Here is a 21,091-nt window from a genome sequence, read left to right on the forward strand (position 1 = left end):
CATACACATTTGCACACTCCACTATACCAAACTGATCACTCTGGACACAATCTAAAGCACCTATGTGTGTGTTAGTTTTTCAGGATTGAGATCAGTGTCAATGGGCTCTAATAAAATCTATGACCAAGTTGCAATAACTTCAGTTACTGTGGAATGGACGAGTTATTCATTAGAATTTTTAATCCACAATCAAGAAAAGCAAACAAAAAAATTTTAAGTTTCTGAAAATTAACTGTTTTTTAAACAAAAGTGCGTCTTTGACATCTCAGCTGTCCAGAAAAGATACATTAAGCAACTTTTCTTCTTTAACTCACTGCTTTCATAAAGAAAATTATTTGATTGCTACCCATTTTCATTTATTATTGAATAAATTAATATATTACAGGTTTGCCACATTACTGAGACAACTGAGATTGGGTTCTCATTATGCTAGGTACTCATGAACTGCAGAGAAACAAATGATTCATACCTTTAAAAACTTACAAACTAACCAGAAAAGGATCATGGACAACATACAACCAGAGTGAGCAACTGATCACAGCAAGCATCATTGTAGCTTCATGACTTAAACTATCAAAGTCATGCAGATTTCAGTTTTCTGTAATAATTTACCTGCATGAACTGAAATGAGGCTTCAAAATCCTCAACAGGATACATCTTTACTCGAAAAAACTTCATTCCCATAATCAAACTGATGATACTTTGTACTACATGAGGACTCTGTTCTTTTTGTCGCAGTTCCTTTAATTCAGTGACAAACTTCTTCCTAACAGCTTGAAACCTGAAGAAGGGATATAGACCGCAATTATTTACATTCTCAGTTACTTTTACATGATGTCTATACTTTTGAACCAATTTATTTAGTCTGTTGATAACAGCACCTACAGTAAAAAAAACATAAGCAAGATGAACCCTGATACTTAAAATCTAGGCATTTAAGAATATACTCATTAACTGAACAACTGTTGACTGATACCAGGCGTCCTTTCCCTGCACCTACAACAAAGCAACTATTGTACTAAAGATTACTTCCCGATTTGTTCAAATTGATTGTGCTGGAATATGAGACTGACAAGCCAGACTACACCTGACTAGACTAGACACTTAAGGGATTAGTTACTGGGGTCATTAATAAATGTTGCTATATTAAATAGTCTTTAAGTCTAGAGTGATCTTTCCCCAAACACAAGAAGAGTCAGAGACTGAGCTTACTTTGATTGAGCAAGAACCCCTGTCACTTCTGCATATAAATCTGCAATAATATGCACATTCCCAGTGTTGGTTCCTGAATACCTAAAGAGGGAAAGAAAAAAAAAAGGTGTTAAATACAGCTTTGTTCTTTGAAACCCCAAGCGTGTTGTCAATTACAAGCAAAAAGTCTGTTCCACAGCAAGACAGGTTATTACCAAAAAAACAATGAAAATCAAGCATAAAATTCATGAGTGGGGTTTAAATTGACACAGTTTCATTGAGTGGACATAAGAATCATACTCTGCATGGGAAATTTACTATAGTTATCCAAACTCGGGCTTTTCTTACGCTGGCTGGCTGTGCAAATGGTTCTGTATATTCTAGGCAAAATAAACTCAGCATTATACCAAACACAGCTATATTCTTTCAAGGTACATTTTCAGTTAAAAGATATGAGTGTTTACAGTACAGTCACCAACATGTTACAGGTGAGGCAAAGGAAAACAATCACAACAACCAAGCACAGGATGGTAACACACATAAAATATTTTGAAGTACACAAGTGAAACTTACCCTTCCTTATGTTTAAAGTGCTTAAAAGCCAAGTTTAAAACTTCATGTACTAAAGGATCTGGCACTGGATGAACAGGTATCTGAAATGCGGATACAATTTATATGAGTATAACTAGGTATATACACACATATGTATGTATGAAGTAAATAAACAGTACTGTGAGATGCCCTGTAGCAATCTCTCCCACTAGCGTCATAGGAGACATCCTTTGTGGGCGTATATACAGTATCAAGTTAATTCAGTAATATATGAACACTTACACAACCTGTACTGACTAGCAATATCAAGAATTTGGTAAGAAACTAAAACCAAGCATTGATTAGAAGGCGTTTATTTCTGAGGTCCTCCTAGACATCACCACTTTTCTCAGGTTTAAAAGAAAACATTTGCATAAAAACACAATGTATTATTTTAAAAAGAAATATATATGTATCTATGAAGTCATAATGTCTTTAAAATTTCAAAGCAATTTAGGTAGGTACTAGGATAACCCTACTAAGCATTACTGCTTACAAGTGATTAAGATTTTTAATAAAATATATTAGAAGAAAAGATTATTGTCTTGTCTACAGAAAATCATACTGTTCTGCCTCAAGAAAGCTATTTGTCCAAGAACTTCCAGTTACTGGAACTGGTTATCTACATGCATATTCACACACTGAGTAAGGTGTAGTCATTTAAACAAAAGATTTTTGTTCCTACATAGGTCATGTCTGCCATCCTCTCTCCAGTTGCTCTGTGCATATTACAGGAAGGGCTGGATCATACCCTTTGCATCCTTTAAAATCAGTTTCTAAGAATTAAACAATGACAGGGCTCCCAGGAAGAAACAAAGAAGTAAAGTGAATGTAAATATGTTTACTGATAAAAAAACATCTTTTCTGTGCTTTGCTTGCCTAATTGCAAATTCACGTTACAGGCAGAACATACAAATCCTCCTTTAGATAACTTCTAATACCAAATTGGCTGGAGGATTCTCTTAAGTGGTGTATCTATGTTTAGCAGCCCATTGCAGGCCTTTAGCAGAGGAAAATACTTTTATCAGAAAATTATCTATCTTGTCTGGAGTACAGGCATGAGAGGCTCCCCAAGCACTACAGGAGTCACCACAGACTCTTCAAGACCAAAACTTTGGCACCTCTCCTGACAACTGAATCACTGGCAACATGTGCTCCACTCAACAAAAAAACCTAGTACTAGTTCAAAATACAGAAGCTACCCATACAACCCTGCAATCCTAAACAATCTATTCCATTTCCCTTTTTCTTTCTCACTGAAAGAAAATTTAGGCAGGGAGAGAGCATGAACTAAAGATTTTCTGTGAAACACTAACACATAGGAGTTTGATGGCTTTAATATTGTTCTCTGCATTTCTGTGCATACAGTATAGGAGTATCGCTTTGCCTGATTGGTCAGTGTCTCAGAAGGATAGGCAGCTCTTTTGTTTCACGTTTTCATTTCTCCCTGTATCACAAACATGCCATACACAACCACAAAAACATAAATCGCCTACAAATTATTTGCAAATTAAACCATACTTCTTGCTTTACTTAGTACAGAAAGCCATTTAATTTTCATGTACCTGTACACAAAAGACACAAATACTTATTTGAAATGTGAAATTTGCACAAGTCTGCCCCATGTTTCAAAACGTTAATCTTTTTCTCTTCCCAAAAAATGTGAGAACAAAATGATGCTACTTGAAGCCAAACTCTATCCTCTTGTCCATATACCAATGCAACTTTATATTAACAGAAACTGTGTGTAACAACATCTAGCACTACACTGTAAAGCCAAGCAAAATTACATACCCTTTCTAATTTTTTTAAAGAGTGACATTTTAATCTGGTCATTCAATGATTTCACATCATATTTCAAAAATGTTTAAGCAGACAAAAGGTACTCAAATAAAATGCTCTTTTTTATGCTTTTGCTTTTTGCAATACATCAGCAGCTTTGACTTAGTGGATCCAAGATACGTGAACTGAAATAATGCAGGCACGTAAAGAAAAGACAAGAGAGGACAGACAAAGGCTTTATGCAACTGAGAGTATAATTACAGTCCTGTATATGCTCATCATATATATGCTACAGTTTTTAATTAAAAAATTTAAAGGAGATTATCAAAACTGACATTAAAAGCAAAAGATAAAAAGAAGTCTGCCAAAGGAAAAGAACTTACCTGTTTAAGAACCTCTATTAAAACTAAACAAAAAATGAAATCTACAGCTAAGTCCCTCCTTTCAAGTAGATAATCTCTTTCACGTTGTTGGTCATCCCTAAAATAGAAAACAAGAACACAAGTATCATACACAAGACCGAACACAAATGTTACAGAGAAGAGCTATACGTGTCTTCTATGCGATCATTGTTACACATGTATAGAAAAATGGATGGACTTTTGTGTCTGGTGCAGCATGACATCTTGCCCCCTCCTGAAAGGATTTGCCAACAACCAAAACAATTCAAAAATGGACAAACTAGCTGGGAATTATCAGCATCCAACTTCCTTCTGTATATCAACCCTAAAATCATCAAGTTACTTCATGCATTTCATCTATGCAAGTTAAATACACTACCTCAAAGAAGTCTGTGCTCTTTTTACACAGATTTAGGTAATGACAGATCCAAATACAAAATACTTGTCAAAAAAGCACACATTTTCTTACAAGAAAGCACACAAAAATCAAACAGACCTTTTTTGAGAAAAACTCTTACCCCTTTGATTTTGTGCTAGACCGAGGTCTATATTCGTAGGATTCATCTTCTGTTCCATTTTGACGCCTGTACCAGTCAAACAAGGTGCGTAATAAGGAGGGAAGACAGTGCTCTGCTACTGAGCTCATAGAGCTTATCAACTGAAAAGAAGTAAGAAAAATAGTTTAGCGTGATAAAACAATCTAAAAATCCTAGAACTATAATCATTCTTTCAAATTGGTTTTTAATGTTAAAAACCATCTATCATAATTTTACAAAGCAGCAACTTTATGTATAATTTTAATCTAGGACAATTAGCATAAATATGACGCACTGTCAATTATTATGACAAATTTAAGCAGAAAAAGTTTTCCAAAGCTCACGGGGATCACAGAATCATACATTTATACAGATAACCGATATAAAATAACTGTGAAAACAGCAGAGATTTTAAGATGTCCCCGAATGTTACCATATGTACCTGAAGTATACATACCTTTACATTACAAATGACAGATAAGAAGTAACCCTCCTAAAGTGAGCAAGTATATAACCTTCAAAAACATGTTTCTTTGGTTATTACACAAACAAAAATAAGAGCCTTTTACATATTCTACTCTACTTTTAACACATTTGACTGGTGTAGATCTCAAGCAATGTTTACTTTCAGCATAACTCCCCTATCTGCTACTCCGTTTCAGAAAATCCACATGAGTTGTAAACTTATTCATGCAACAGTAGAAACCATTACAGAAGGAAGACTTTAACATGTTACAAAAGGTAAATTCTCTAGGCTTCCTTTAACTTAAACTTTGAAGGAACACATCAGTGCCTGAGCTTGGAGAGAGAAGAATGTCTGAAGAAAGACAGTGTAAACCAGCTAAAAACTCTCTGCCAGGAAGGAGCATGGAGCAAGCCCATCCCTAAAACACTGTCTGGAAAAGGAGAGTTACCATGTTGCTCACTGATGTCATGTATTAATTACCTCTTGCATCTTTTAAATAATACGTTTCAATACAAGCTATCCTTATGCTATAGTTTACCTAATATTCACTATTCTGAAAACTAGGAAAACATCAATGCCATTATTTCTTTGTCCTCATTTGAAGCACCTTGGTTTTTCAGGTTTGGGGAAAGGATGGGGAAAGGTTATCCATATGGAAACCTCAGGAGGGTCTCTTTCAACCATCTGAATACTTTGCTCATCTTGTTCACTTGTCTACTATTCAAGACAGTAGTATTGACAGTAGTATTGAGTAGTATTCTTGATTCTCTGAAAAATCCTTTAATTATATAAACAAGTGGAGAAACTTCCTCAAAATAAGTAAAATCATATTCTTATTCTGTAAATTCATAAAATTTTAAATCCCAGTGTGCAATACAAACTACATATATTCCAAATCTGATCAGGAACTAGGTTTCATTAAGAAATTTTTACTAGAATAATGACATTACTTTTTTTTCCCCTTATAATCTGTCAATAGGACACTCACTAGAAAGGGATTAAATGGAAAAATTAGTCATGCCACTGCAGGAGAGGCATGCATGTTGACCTAACTGCACTAAAAGATGAAGGCAGTTATTGCAGGCAACACAAAACCATACAAAGCCTTTTTAACACTGAAAAGAAACAGATACTAGAAATACTCTCTGTAGGTTCACTATAATGCCTTGTATCTCAGAACAAAGGCTAAATTTTGAGAATATATTTGTTCTTATATTCACTGAAATCTTTATAACTTGCTTTGGAAACTAAGCACATTGTAAGTCTGTTCCCCGTACATCCGTACAAAATAAATATCCAGTCAATCAACCAACATACATCAGACTTCTGGAAGTGAACAGTAAAAAACAGCTCAATTTTACCACTTTAAAGTTACATTGTGACCTGAAGCATACATGATGAAAAGGAACACATACAAATTAAGGTGTTGCTCAAGAAAATTATCCGATGTGGCAGAGGTTTGACAAACTATTGGGTAAAAATGTAGCGAAAACTTGTTAAGAGAGAGAGGAGGAAAGAAAACCTGTGTGGAAATGAGACGTTTGTGGGGTACTATTAAAATTATTATCCTTCAGCAAGAGAAAGCATCAGAAAAAAAGAACTCAAAAGACTTGTTTGTATTGAAAAAGCTTCAAAAAATCTTCACCGAGATTTCGTGTGCAAGAAATGCCTGTTGCTTGCATCAGCTTGGGGCACTCAAATATCTCTATTGAACTCATTCCAGCCATGAGCATAAATTACAAGTTTAAAACATTAATATACTGTGGGGTGGGTGGAGGTGTTCAGAAAGCAGAAGGAACCAACCTTCCTCATGAGTTGCTAAATGAAAGATATTAGTGTAAAATCATCAATGTAACTGGAGTCCTTAGGATGAAAGCTAAAGATAGACTTGATGAAGGAGGGATCTATCACCAACCACAGCAATCCAAAATGTGTTTTGCCTTCAGAATTTACTGCCAATTCCCATACCCCAAATAACCTAAACACTGAGGAAATGCATTAATTCACTTTCTCTAAAACTAATGATACATCCAATACATTGCAGAGTTATATTCATACAGCAACTACACACACAACAGATCAAGAACAGATTAAGCAAACACTTAAGTTACCCCGTGCTGTCAATGTAAAACGACCCCACAAAGCACTTCTACTCCTCTGCCCTCCTTCTGAACTGAGAAGAAAAAGAAGAAAGCTGCATATTAAGCTTTACTAAACCTTTTCCTTAGGTTTTTCTGCAAGCTTACACAGTATATTAATGCCACTACCATTCATAAATGTTCCAACAGTTAGGCAATTTACATCATCTTCCACAGAAACAAGCTGTATCTCATGCATTAAAAAATTTGGAATTGGTAAAGTGCTAAACCCAAAAATGGCTAGCACTATAAAGCATTTTCCTCTTGAAGTGAAAAATGAGTTTTACATTATAATTATTTATTTCCTGCCACATTTTGCATCCTTAACATTCTAATGAAAAGGCACTGGAATTATCAGGAAGATTAAATCTTTGCTCATATTACATAGCTGCTAAGCAGAACACGAGCTATACACTTACTCTTTTTATTTAAAATAATTACCATACTGCTTGGATACTAAAATCAAGATCATTTTACATAAAAATTACAAAACCACCTTTTTATTTTAGCATTAAATTATGCCTAGATTGAAAGCAGCAATCTAGATGACGAAAGATCCGATAATGCCCAAGAGGACAGGGCTGCACTAGTCATCATGACGTGTACTTCTGTTCCTTGGAATGAAACAGCAAAGCATGCTCCAGTTATAAAGGCCTTAACATATTGCTAATTGCTGCACTTAACAGTACACGGAGAGGTAAGGAGAGAGAGAGAAGCAAAATCATACTAAGATGCTAGAGCCCAAATTTCAGCTCTGGCCAAAATCCCAATTCTGAAAACACTGCTCAAGTTGTGCCTCATCATGAACAAGCCTGAACCCCAGAGACACATCTGCTTTCGGTCACCGAGATGGCCAAGATATGCTTTTGCACGATCATAAAGTTTTGGTGTCTTAGGACAAGAGTAGGAAATTGCCAAGTATGATTCCTACAACAAACAAAAGAAGAAAAATACAAGCTATTTCAGTTTCAAGCTGTACAAGCAAAAATATTTTAAGAAATGCAATATATGCTCTATAAAAAAATTTCTCTCCGGTAGCTTCTTGATGTGCTGGGAATGATAAGGGGAAAGCACTGGTACTAAAATGCTAAAATTTTTAACAGTTTAGAAGTGTATCAAGATAAAAATTTCCTTCTCATTTTCCAAAGTTTAATCTTTTTTAGCTAAATTTACATTTTTGTTCCCATTAAAACATCAATTACAAAAGAACTGTACTATTTGAAAATTAAAAATTACTGATTTTGCACACTCGGATCTAATGTTAGCCATCTTGGTCTGGTTATGTTTCCAACAGAAAGAATTTATAATCCCATTAAACAGCTATTTTACTTTTTCGTGATAAGGACAGTCGCGACTTCCTCCCCCATCCCACTTTTCATCACTTACTGAGCTGAGAGAATGAGTGTTAAGTAGATACCTTCTCACTCCCAGAATCCTGCCTGTGTTTCAATCATGCTGTTTTTATTCACAAAGTAGCTTACGAGCTTGGACACCGTATCAGTACAGTAAAGCCGCTTTTAGACTCAAATTCCTAGTTCTATAAAGATCTCTGGGTGAACAACGGTTAGCCCAGCAACAGCTCTAGCTTCTCTGCTGGATGCTGTAGCTGTGTACTCTGGATCCTCCTGTCTCCTATACTTTGCCAATCTCCTTTTACTCTGTAATCTTCTGCATTGATGGAGAATTGATCTTAATATGGGTTTCATACAACCAGGGATGAACAGATAGAAGTAATCTTAACTCCTTTTGCCAAACAATATTCAAAATGCCCTACCAAAATTCACAATCCTTGTCACCACAAAGGAGATATTCTGCTCTGACTCTCTTAAGTAGTTATTCAGTACCATTAAAATTCAGATTTTGATGAACCCAAAGTAGATTACAAATAACAAAAGAACAAAATAAGGACTTATACACAGACACACTTACATACACACACAATCAAAACAAATTATTGTTGAAGCACTACATTTTCAGGAAAACAAGTTTCTGTATTACAAGATTTCAGAACTTATATGCTTTATTATTTACTTTTCTTCACTCAGGATACTTTTAGAACCTATATGTAGTTCAATACATGACTACTAGTGATTTATAAAAAGCATCTTTCACTGAAGAAAAATGTGGCGGGCAGGGGGCAGAGCCAGTAGAAAAATTAATGACATCAGTGATTTAGAGATTTCCTTAGATCATCCCTTTCATGCACATTACTTAGTGAGATGAACTAGATGACCTTTTAAGGTCTCTTCAAACCCAAACCATTCTACGATTCTATGATTTTGGCTAGATTTAAAACAAAATACTGTTGTTACCAAAGAATTTATGCCCCATGCTCCCTCACCCATTTTCCTTGCCTATAAGTAAACTTTCATTCAGGAGGTAGTGGCCTTAGAGCAGGTTAGATTAGAAAACATCAAAAGGCTATGTGAGGCTTTTGGTGGTGGTTTTGTTTTTCTTTGAAAAGAGAATTATACATCAAATATTACATGCTATTATGTGTCTCTCCTTTGGGAGAAGGGAAAAGAGGTGCATGGATGGCTATGGAAAAGTAGGGGCATGTCCACAGATTTCAGTGCAATGTCTAACACTTATATCTGAGGAGTGATGGAAAGCATGAAATGAAAATCCAGAACACCAAACTTCACACAGCAAAATGCTATTAAGTAACAGTTAACAGGAACAGGCAATTAATGGGGCTACATCTGAATGATGCCTCTCCATTGCAAGGAAGTAGTTACAGGAGAAAACCATGCCTATACTATGAAAGAATTGGAATCATATGCGATAAACATGAATAAATTGAGCAGACAGTTATTCCAGGCACAGTTCACTTACAGTAAGTGAATAGCCCCACAGTGCAACTATACACTCAAAGGACAAAGTAACATTTTGAATCTACATAATGCCTTCTGCCACAGAAGCAAAAAGCCCTGGGTAAAAGCCATGTTACTGAAATTAACACTATTTGCTTATAAAAGCAGAAACACAAACACCAGAACAGTAAAGTGATCTAGGCTGGGGTTACGCAACACCTGTTAACAGGAACTGAAATAAGTCTTTTTGTCTCCTAACCACATTTCAACATCTTTCCTTCAGCAGCTTTCACTGCCACCTTCAAATAATTAATCTATTCTAGTAGTTTCTTACTATCATATTCTGCAATAGAAAATAAAAGTCTAACATTCAAGGTCTAAATCTTTCCACACAGATTCAGACACGGATGTTCCAAGTCATTACAACAGTGGAACCACTATTCTCCAAAACCAGAGGCCACCTTAATCCAATAAAAACTGCCTTTAATTACATGTCTCATACCTGATCAAACTGAAGATCTTCACCTCTTTGAAGAGATCTTGACAAGAGCTTTTCCTGTAAAAACAATGAAAATAAACATGTATTTCACAATGCAATTGACTTGTTACCAAAGATAGATCCCAGAACAAAGAAAGACCAATTTCTGAAGATGTGACATGTATTCACAAAATAGAATAATACAGATCTAAAACAATTTGGTATTTTAATAGTAATAATGTTAGACTGACAAACAGAAAATGTCAAACACCTCTCCAGACAGCAAGGCCTACAGCAGTGTGCCCAACAGATAGCTGGCAGAGGGTGCCAAGTGTAACTCAGAAGGAAAGCCATTTCCATCTGCAAGCATATTCATGTTCATATAAGGCAGTTATTGTAAGCTACAAGAACAAATTTTGAAATGCCTTCACAGAGACAATCGTTCAACACATTCCCAATCTGTGCTTTCTCTGACCTGCAATGAAACATAGCTAGAAAACTTAATCCAGGAAAAGGAGAATGTCAGTAAGAACTTGTTTTACATTTGAAATAACATTGTGAGGTACAGGAAAGATGCAGTATTAGTAGAATTTAATTATTACAATATTTCATTCCAACCAGTACCGTAAGACATACTGCTCTGTTAAAATCAAAACTAAATTATATTTCTCACAAAATAATTTAGTGAGAATTAAAGTATTAAGAAAACAAAACATCCACGAACTGTAATAGTAACATAACAGTAATTCTTACTAGTCACTGTGGAGAGTACCAAATTCTACAGTTACAAGAAATATAACTTTTATAGTCTCATGCTAGAGTACCTGTAAAGTAAAAAAAGAAAAGAGGCAGGGGATGGGGGAGAAGTAGAAAGAGAAAAAAAAAGGAGATACTAAGTCCCATGTACTGGCTCTGAGGGTCAATGATTTACGGTAAGTCAAGTGCCACCGTAACAGCTTTAAGGACATACTACAAAGCAGTAAAATATATAAAGATGTGATGAGCATTTCTTGCTACTTAAAGGAATTTTAAACTACTTTCCACTTTACTACAAATGAATCAAAATTGTTATCTTTGATGAGGAAAGCAGAAAAAGTACTCAAGGTAAGGAGTTAATAGCTCACACTAGATTGCAGTAAGCAAAGAGCTTTAATGGAGCAAGTTACATCAAGTAGTAAACCCTAAGAACTGGTAACTTTCCTAGTCTGGGATGTAAAATGGGGGTGTTAGCAATACCGATAGCCAGTACTGCTCTCAACAGGTTGTGCCTCAGTTAACACAAAATAACTGCTCTCACTAGTTTAGCAAGAGACAACACCCATGCTGTCACACTGTTGACAAAAAGTCAATATCGCTTGGCATTTAACACTTACAAGGCTGCAACAGACAGGCTATATGTTAAACAGATACAAACTGGGATTGCATTTACCAAGTCCAAGAATCAAACCAGCAGTTTATTTTTGCTTGTCCTAATCGTAATCTTGAAAATACGAGGCAATTTCTGGCATTTTCTGCCATGGGTGCAGCTGTATTTGGTGTTCAAAAGGACACAATCTCTGGCAACTATTACAGTTACCGAAAACTTGAATTCAACATTGTCCAGGCAAAAAGGACTTGCCTACTCTGAAAGTGTAACTTGAAATAGCATAGGTCCCAATTCACAGGTCAGACCATCTTCACTCTCTATAATCCAAAGAAACCCACTTAATTGTCTAAGAAAACAGTCATTTACGTACATTTCCAGTATGTCTAAATAAAAATATTTTTAAAAAGAAGGTGGATTCAGAAAAATGCATTTAATATTCTGAAACAGTTCTATTTGTTCATCAGTTGACATATTAAGCCAATGTTCTTCAACTGTGCATTAAAAAGCAAGGGGGAAAAGGTTTCAGATACTGGCAAATAAACACTTTTTGCATCTTACAAATTCATATAATTTTACATGTTAAATCTGTTCAAAATACTGTTATGAGAATTGACATTTTGCAGCAGATACTAAAAGCTCCAGAGAGCGCTTGCAAATCACAATTCACTTTTAACTAAATTCCTCTCTCTTTTAATAAGGAAATGTCCCTGTAGGTCAATTCATGTTATCTGTACTATCCTTTTAGATAAACTGCACAAATAATTGTTATCTTATCTATAAAGCAGAAACATGAGAAATGTTCCACCCTATACAAACATTGTATACTGCTAAATGAGCTGAATGAAAATAACTAGAAAACTATTTCCCAAGAAGATGGAGAAGTGACTTTCCTGTAAGAAGATGGTAATAGTCAGCCCTAACATGCCATGTTTCCACAACGGTACTACAAAACTATTATACAGTTGAAAAAATGCTGGCTTTACTATACACATTGCATGTGTTTAAAACGAGAAATTGCCAAAGGAAAGAATGATATCAAAGAGAAGTGAAATAAGTTTTTAGACAAAAAAGTCTAAATCCATGTCAATAGACAGCAAACTATTTTTAAGATAATTCTAAAAGTTAAGGTTTTTTTCCCCCCTCACATTCTATACTGAGACACTTTTGTAAACCAAACGTTGATATAACTTTTAAGTTTTTTAGTATCAGAAAGAATAAAGACATTACAAGTTCATAATCCTCTCTATTGTTTTTCGTCAGCATTAAATATCTTAACTGCTAAAAGGTAAATATCACTACAGTTAATGTAACACTGACCAAACAAATGTGACATAACCAAATAGTACTCTTTAACCCAGTCACAGGTTTATCAATGCCTTTGAATTATTTCTATGGCTTTAAAATTTATTTTCTTTCATTGTCTTCTTTTAACTCTGCTTTGTCATGGCCCCAGTTGTCTCACAAGACTTGCAAAAATCTATCCAACAGTATAAAGTAAAGGTCTGGAAACTTTCACTGAATTAATAATTTAAGATTTATTTTCCTGGCTTCCTGAAGTTCAGAGAGATATGGAAATAATAGGTCTACATTTATCTTTTACCAGTGAAATAGAAGAAAAAAAAAAACCAAACCCAAACAAAAAAAACCACCCACTACTGAATTAACCAAAGAGCACTTTGCATCTATTATGTAAAGCAAAAATGTCAACATATGGCAGGCAGCAAAGATCAGGATGTAGATAGATATGTGTGTGCTGTGCAAATAACTGCGCCCATGAAAAAAAGGTACCACCCGTTGGCCCCTCTCCAGCATTCACTGGCACGGTCCTCTGGTGGCTAGTACACCTCAGCAGGGTGGCTCAGGTGAACACAGCAAAATTAGTGCGCTTGTTTCTGTCCTCCAAGCTGCAAGTAAGAAACCAGACAAGTGATGGTCCCTTGCCTCCTGTAGCCCAAGTGTTGGGCAGCACCTGCGTCCTTGCCCAAGCATCAGAGTAGCATACAAGAAACACTGCACTGAAGAAATGTGGTGTGCTAAATTTTACAGACTTCAGACAAGCTTTTGAAAGCACCTAGGCAAGACTTCCAAAGAATACAGTGCTAGTCTGAGCAATGTTTAGTATCTCCATGATGGAATAAAATTGTTGGTGTTGGCAACAGGCTTAAATACTCTTGTGAGTTTTGACTTAAACATGAGACTGAACTATAATTTAGTAATTTAGCAGCTTACCTAGTTAACATCTTGGTAACTTGGTGGCACCACGTTAAATTCTTTGCTTAAATTCTAACCATCTATATTTACATGGAACCTGACAAAACAAAAGGTGACTAAGTTTGTCACTAATCTTTTTCACTGGTATAGTTCGTTTCACGTTTGGGGAAGGCTAGTATCATGCCTCACAGTCATTCTTGCACAGCTGACAATAAATTGTGTCTGAGCCCTTTTCCCTTTAAAACTATATAGTACTACAAAAGACACAGAAGAAATTTTTTTTTTAATTATTTAAATTTACTCACTAAAAGGATGATTTTCCGGCCTGTGGTTACACTTGCTACTTGAATCGTTTATTTAAAGCATTTGCTGATAAGCTTTTTCTGTAACTCTGGAAACTCTGTGGTATTAAAATTTTGCAAGCAGAGAACTCTTAATTAAATTAGTGAAAGGAAACTACTTTTCTACTCACTGAGTACAGTAAGTAAATTCACAGCCAGAGAAACCATTTAGGTACTTTTTAGAAGTCAGTTACTTCCAAATGAAACCTATACATCTAGCCAAAATGGTAGTGTACCCTCACCCCCAGGTGCTCTCTTGATCTGAAGTTACTTTTTTTAATTATTATTTTTTAATTAATTTTAGCTCCCCTACTGACATGTTCATCTTCAAGTTTTAAAAAGTGTCTAGCTCCTAACTTCAGCTGGTCTGGCTCCAAATTCTCTCCAACAGCTTTATCTAACAGCCTAGCTTTATCTAATGCATTAAAGATTTATGTAATGCTATATATATTCTCCACATTATTATTTGTAGCCAAGTCATCCCACAAAATCAAATCACACTAAAATGATAAAGAGCTTTCCTCTCTTCCATTAAAGCCTTTTCTTCAATCTCGGCCAGTGCCTTTCCTGTGCCCTTTCAGCCTTTTATCTTTTCTTTTAAATGTCATACATAAGAAATGAATATTCAGTATTTATATCAAATACTATGTACAAAAATAAAACCACTCCAGTACTTCACTGAAAAAAACGAAGGATTCCCTTCTACCTCTCTCTGTTATATAGGCTGAGGTTGTTTCACTTTTCCACAGTTTTTGGCACCTCTTTTAAATTGCTGGTTTTCTATACAGTCTTTCCTTCCCCCAATATAAAATAAGGAATGTGTAAATTTACATTTGATTACATTAAAAAATATTTTCTTTAAAGGAATTCAACCTGGCAAACAAACCCAGACAGAACTGTTAAAGACCTTCACAAATGACTACTCTAGTAATATTTATAATATCTTATTTTATCCCAAATAATTTTATACATACCATATACACAAAAAAATGTAAGTTTCAGAATCTTATTAATAAAAGATCCTAAGGTAGACTTCATGCAATCATCATAAAACCTCACCAGACAACAGAGCTGGAAATGTCTCTTCTTTGAGAAGTGCATTATTTCATTAGTTTCATGTATTTTCTAATTTTTAATCTGGCGAGATGTTTTGATTTTGTATGGTTAACAGATTTAAAAACATTTGTTTAACTAACAGCAAACAGTGTAGCTGAGAGAAACAGCCCATGACTGTTGTCAGAGGATTTAATTCATCTGGTGCAGGGACAAGTTATACAGCACAAGTGAACTCCAGGTCTATTCTGTTTGACTTGCTACCAGTATTCTGGTGAGATTTAACTCCAAATTAGTTGTGTCTACAGGAAAAGGCCTCTTCAGGTCATCTGTATTACAGTCAGCCTCTGTCACTCTGGCCAAGCACTACTCTCCCATGTGTTTAGCAGATAGGGTCCAAGGGGCCAGCATTCGCAGCAGTAGGCACATAGACTACCCTGAGTGGGGCTGTCTGCCTTCCCACACAGCATCACTACCCCCAAAGCTCTCATTTCTTAGCCATATACTCATCACCATTGGCAGGCCCCTTTTCCTACAAAGATTCTGTGTGCTTTCTTATCAAACCCTCCTGAATACCAGATTCTTTTGGATGTCTATAAGGAAACAGACAGGTTACATTTAAGTTGTACACTTGCATGGTACACACACACACACACACACATATATATGTCTATATATAAAGTATACTGAAGTGGGCCTATATAAAGAAATGCTTCCTTTTCCTCAGCCTTTGATCTACTAATGGTTTCAGTTGAAGATGATTCCATCAGTGACGCCACAAAACATGTTTAGCCCCATTTTTGTGTTCTTTTGGATTGCTTCTTATTAACGTTTTTTCCTAAAGTTTCCAAACTGGGGCTCAAGTGTTCACACGTGTGCTTCTGCACATGAATACTTCTGCAAGCAGCAGTTACAGAGGCCTTCTGCAAGCTGGCCCTCTGCAAGCTGCAGCATCTTGCCTGTTCAGCAAATTTCCCAGTTTAATTTTTTTTTTCCCAAAAAAATTTCCAAGTTTAAAAAAATTAATTTATTTCAAGATCATGCAGTCTGGATCACCAACAGAAGTTTGCATTTTGTCTAATCTGCAGTGTATGCTGGCTACTATATCCTGTCAGGTACTAGTGTCATTACTTTGGAAAACAAACCAAATGCATTTGCTTGAAAATATACTGTCAAAGTATTATTGCAAAGAAACATCAACAGGAAACACACTTCACAGTGTTAAGGAAGGAACATTTTTTTGTTGTCACTATTTCCTTTTGTAACTTTACAGAACTTATGAATACTAAAAGGTCTTGTTTCCAGTAACCCCTACGTAACAGTTTTAATAGAAGTCAATAAAACATAATACAGGTAGCAACCTTGTTTGCAGAAGCCTATTTATTCTTGCAGTAATCCCCTTGAAAAGTCAACAATACCTGAGGATGTTTTCTTAGGTAATCATACATATGGCAAATCAAACTATTTCAGAAAAAAAGCACCCCAGGACCATTTCAAGGGATAATGTGGAAAAAAAAGACTTACCAAAGGTTCAGCCATTACAACTTCAATTTTCTTTTCAGCTTGAACAGCAAATTCAGCGAAGAGGCTTTTGATGACATACTCGCCAGGTTTGACATCTGGATCAATAGTAATGTTAGACATGATGATGCCTCTTTTTTCCCAGGTGGAAACAACACTTGGAGAAACTCTGCGTTTATTTACTCTGCTGGGTGGAGTAGAGGCTATAGAAAAAAGAAAAAGAAAAAGCTATAAAGCAGAGCTTCTAAACACAGCACCTGTCACTTTCCCATCCACCACACAGACATATTCACACAGTAAATTCTGTAAACCAGGAGGAAATAACTAGCTATAACAACAACAAGAATTTATTTTTCTTAATTAGGTGGGAAATTCTACTCTAAGTTGCATAAGAGTTTACAATGTAACTCATTTTTGTTATCAACAAAACGCAAAACCATATTACGCTGTGTGAACCACCCAGTTCTGATTACAATTGTATGATGATTATGATAAAGTTTACAGTTTTTAATATCTGGTATCTTCAGTTCAAGTATGATTAAAAATCAAAAGATTCAATGTAATGGGTTGTTTCCCTGTATTGTAAGAGGTAATTCAATTTTTATAAATCATCCACGAAGTTCAAGTTTCTACTTGGTGTCCAAATGTCTTCAAAAGAAGTCATTCCTTGGCCCTACTTGGCACTTTTTGTCAGTAAGTTGATTTTCCTAACAAGAATGCAAACTCTTTCTAGACATGTCTTGCTAACTCTTCTCCTCCACTCTCTAGTCACAAATGTGAAAGACTTGCTCCTTATCAGAAATATTAACTGACCAATATTTAAGTAACACTGGATATATTTAGTCTCCCTCCCTAAGGATTAGTGCTTTTGCCTTTATACTTGGAATTGTCATATACTAAGTTTATGTATATGTATACACCTTTATTTTTCTCCCTAAGCAATCAAGCCATACAATGTGAATTACAGTAGTGAAAATCAGGTATCAGAACTCACTCATACACGAGTTTAACACATGTACAACAATTACAGTGAATAATTACAATTCTTGTCTTGCTCACTATAAATTAAAATAACGATTGACATCTCTAATGATGCCCCAGATGTACTCAGAAAGGTCTGATATTTCTCTAGCAGATGTTATTTTTTTAATTGATGTTAGGAATTGATATCAAGAATTCTTACCTATTGATATTAAGATGTTATTTTCCTAAGACAGTGCTATAGGGAGCCAAGTCTCAGCCTATTTTATTGTATTACATATCACAATTTGTTCAGGTAAGATTCTTCAAGGCTTTTTGTATTTAAAGTGTGAGGAGAAGCACTTGGCCAGTTTTGATGAACTTGCAAAATTTGTGCATGTTTTCAACTCATACATGTGTAATTCCTATTAGCTAAACAATATCCACAACTTTTATTCAAACATTTTCTCAGTGTTCAACTCATTCATGAAAATACTAGTTGCCATGAAGACCAAATCTTTGGTACTTCACTTCTCATCTTCCCAAGTTTCAGGCTCAGCCATTCATAACTTCTATCAGTTTGAAAAATTACATTTTATGTAATGCAGACTTCCTCAACTTTCACTGAAGGTAATAATTTATCAAACACATTAGTGAAGTCAGCAATTCAGCAGGACTGAAAACAGAATGGTCATAACTACCTTAGAGTCTAATCAAAAAGGGAGATTACCTTGCATACGGTTGTGAGTACTACATATGACCTATGGTTTTTTCCCTAAGTTTTTGTACAAACTTGCTGTTTAGTTGGAGTACTGCATAATTTTTCCAGTACATAAACTGCAGTATGTTGTCTTTGAGGCTGGAAGGACTTGCCAAGGTCACAGAGCCGAGTTCCCAGCAACCGCGAGCAACACCAGAACAACATGCACACACACCGCATGCCATAAAGCATTTCTGAACATCCTCTAACACTTTGATCTAGCACTTTGATCTCGGTAACAGAGGTCCTAAATGACACAGAAGAGCATGTACCATACAGATCAGGCGATGGGAGATCAAAAACACTGCCATGTTCTAGATCCCTATGGTGCAAGTTCACTAGATGAAAGTACACAAAGGCATTAAGAAACAGAACAAAGTGCATGCTGCAAAAGAAAGACAACAACTCAAAACATCTGACTTCAAAGGAAAATTCTTTCTTATCCCGTATCTGATGATTGGCTTGTCCCTCAGAACAGAAGCATAAATGTGTCAGGTGATTTAAAAAATGCTTCATATTTTTCACAACATTCACGTTTTCCAGCACCTATGCTCTTGTCATTCTTAAGCCCTGATGCTTCCAAAGTCAGCCCATGAAATGAGAAAGATGCATTATGCTCAAGAATGATAGCACAGAGGTTTGAGAAGAGGCAAAAAGAAGGAATATATCCTTCCTAGCCGTAGCACATAAGAAACAGAAACACCAAGTACAAGATTGACAAAACAGAAAAATGCTGCAACACACTGATTCTGAACAACTCTTTAATCTCCATCTGCAGATGAACAAAATAAAAAAATCAAGTACCTAAGAACTCCTAACAGATACCACGTTTCTAAGTAAATAGTTGCTTCTGTCCTAAATACGAGAGTTTCTGAGAAAGCTAAAGCTTTGTTCTATACTCAACAGATAAACTGGACTCTTATTATTTTCAATCACATCTGAAGCTAACAGACTGGAAAGAAATGAGAGACGTTTAAATCTCCTTTTGAACATCATTAGCTGTGTCTGGTCAGAAGAAATTTAGAAAGTAACTGCTTTGGATCCTTCAAGACTTACCTACTGGAGCATGCCACAATCACCACATTATCAGGACTGGGGACTCAGAGAAACGTGCCGCAGCTCCCGTCCAGTTCATGCTTCTGAACAATGAGAAGCTGGTACTCAACCAGCTTGTGTCTCTCTGTAGGGAAACTAAGGACTAATGTGCTGCTTAACCTAGAGCTACATCTAGATTTGCTTTATGCAGACAAGTCTTAATACTGTGTTTAAACTATACATTTGTCTTCAGTTTTCAAAAGATCTCTTTAAAAAGCCCCTGTTGGGAAAACACTGAGAGCTCATCATCTTCGAAGTACTACCTTTACTTTGCATTAGTAAACTAATCTTCAGTAAAAGACTATCTTAGTATGTTAACTTTCAAAGCCACAAAACAGTTTCTCTCGCTGAGGATGAAACCCCAGATTTTTAGACTGATCTAAACCCAGGCATACTGCAGGCAAATCCTCCCCCCAGGCTTACTCAGCAACACAGGAAACGAACTCAAAATAGGTAAACTGGACAAAACCTAACCCTGGCAAGAAAAAAAAGAAGCAACTGGACTGCAACCAGACCAGCTCCCAGAAGCGTTGCAGAAATTTAGTGCAAGGCAGAGGGCACAACCATGAAGCCAGAGGAACATGGTACCAGGACAGCCTTACATCAGCCTGCAGTGCCATGGAGCCCAGCCCATGGCTACAGTTTTAACACAGACCCCTTCAGACGGCACAAGCTGCAGTACACTGCAGAAGGATGCAATCCCTCCCACGTAGGTATCTCCTTCCCTGTACCATTTCCTCCTGTGAAAGCAAACTCAAGTGTGCAGCTATGTAATGAACTGAACTGGAAAAGCAGTATGTGTATTAATTTTTTTTCCCCCCGAGTTAATTTTGACACAATCACTTGTCCAATCGCTTGCCACACAACTGTACATATGCTTGTGCCAGCACAACGAGGAGTCAATGCAGGGAGGGACAGTACTTGTCTTTTTACTCTTCCAGCAGCAGAGTTAAGTCTATCCTACAGTTGTACACTTTACTAATTGCTGTGTACACGTGCACAAACTCTTCAGCTGGTAATAAACCTCCTCAAAAAAAACCCAAGGGGAAAATGTCAAACTGAAGCAATTATAAATGCTGCCATGAGAGGATTACAAATATCTTAGTTTTGCTGAAATGCCAGTGTAGTCAAAAGGCAGAAAAATTTACTAGGATTTACTTTCATCTATGAACTTCCGAAGGACTTTCATTCATGACAGCATTAATGGTTCACATGAATGACTCTTGCCTTGAATATGACAATGTTCATGGTTTTATCTGCTATGTAAAACTAGTAAGTTAGTTAAACACACAGAGAAAAACACATAGGAGGGAAAAGGAAAAAACACATAGGAGGGAGCTTGACTGTGTTTAATAGTAAGATACACCACAGTTCCTTAAAAAAAAAGC

The 21,091-nt window shown here is 36.0% G+C and overlaps 1 protein-coding gene across 15 annotated transcripts in view; it reads right to left on the bottom strand.

Annotated features, from left to right (window-relative positions):
- Window positions 1-21,091, bottom strand: part of FRYL (FRY like transcription coactivator) — a 168,898-nt gene that overhangs the window by 85,013 nt on the left and 62,794 nt on the right. For all 15 annotated transcript variants that reach the window (XM_026846615.1, XM_026846614.1, XM_026846616.1 and 12 more), the window contains 7 exons: window positions 16,892-17,091; window positions 10,421-10,474; window positions 4,484-4,623; window positions 3,948-4,044; window positions 1,765-1,844; window positions 1,213-1,293; window positions 613-781 (listed from right to left, as the gene is read on the bottom strand). In XM_026846615.1, the coding sequence (XP_026702416.1) occupies window positions 613-781; window positions 1,213-1,293; window positions 1,765-1,844; window positions 3,948-4,044; window positions 4,484-4,623; window positions 10,421-10,474; window positions 16,892-17,011 (741 nt within the window). In that variant the 5' untranslated portion in view covers window positions 17,012-17,091. The remainder of the gene's footprint in view (window positions 1-612; window positions 782-1,212; window positions 1,294-1,764; window positions 1,845-3,947; window positions 4,045-4,483; window positions 4,624-10,420; window positions 10,475-16,891; window positions 17,092-21,091) is intronic.

The sequence above is a fragment of the Athene cunicularia genome (genome assembly GCF_003259725.1).
Source record: "Athene cunicularia isolate RWA chromosome 4 unlocalized genomic scaffold, athCun1 chr4_part1, whole genome shotgun sequence".
Lineage (NCBI taxonomy): Eukaryota > Metazoa > Chordata > Aves > Strigiformes > Strigidae > Athene > Athene cunicularia.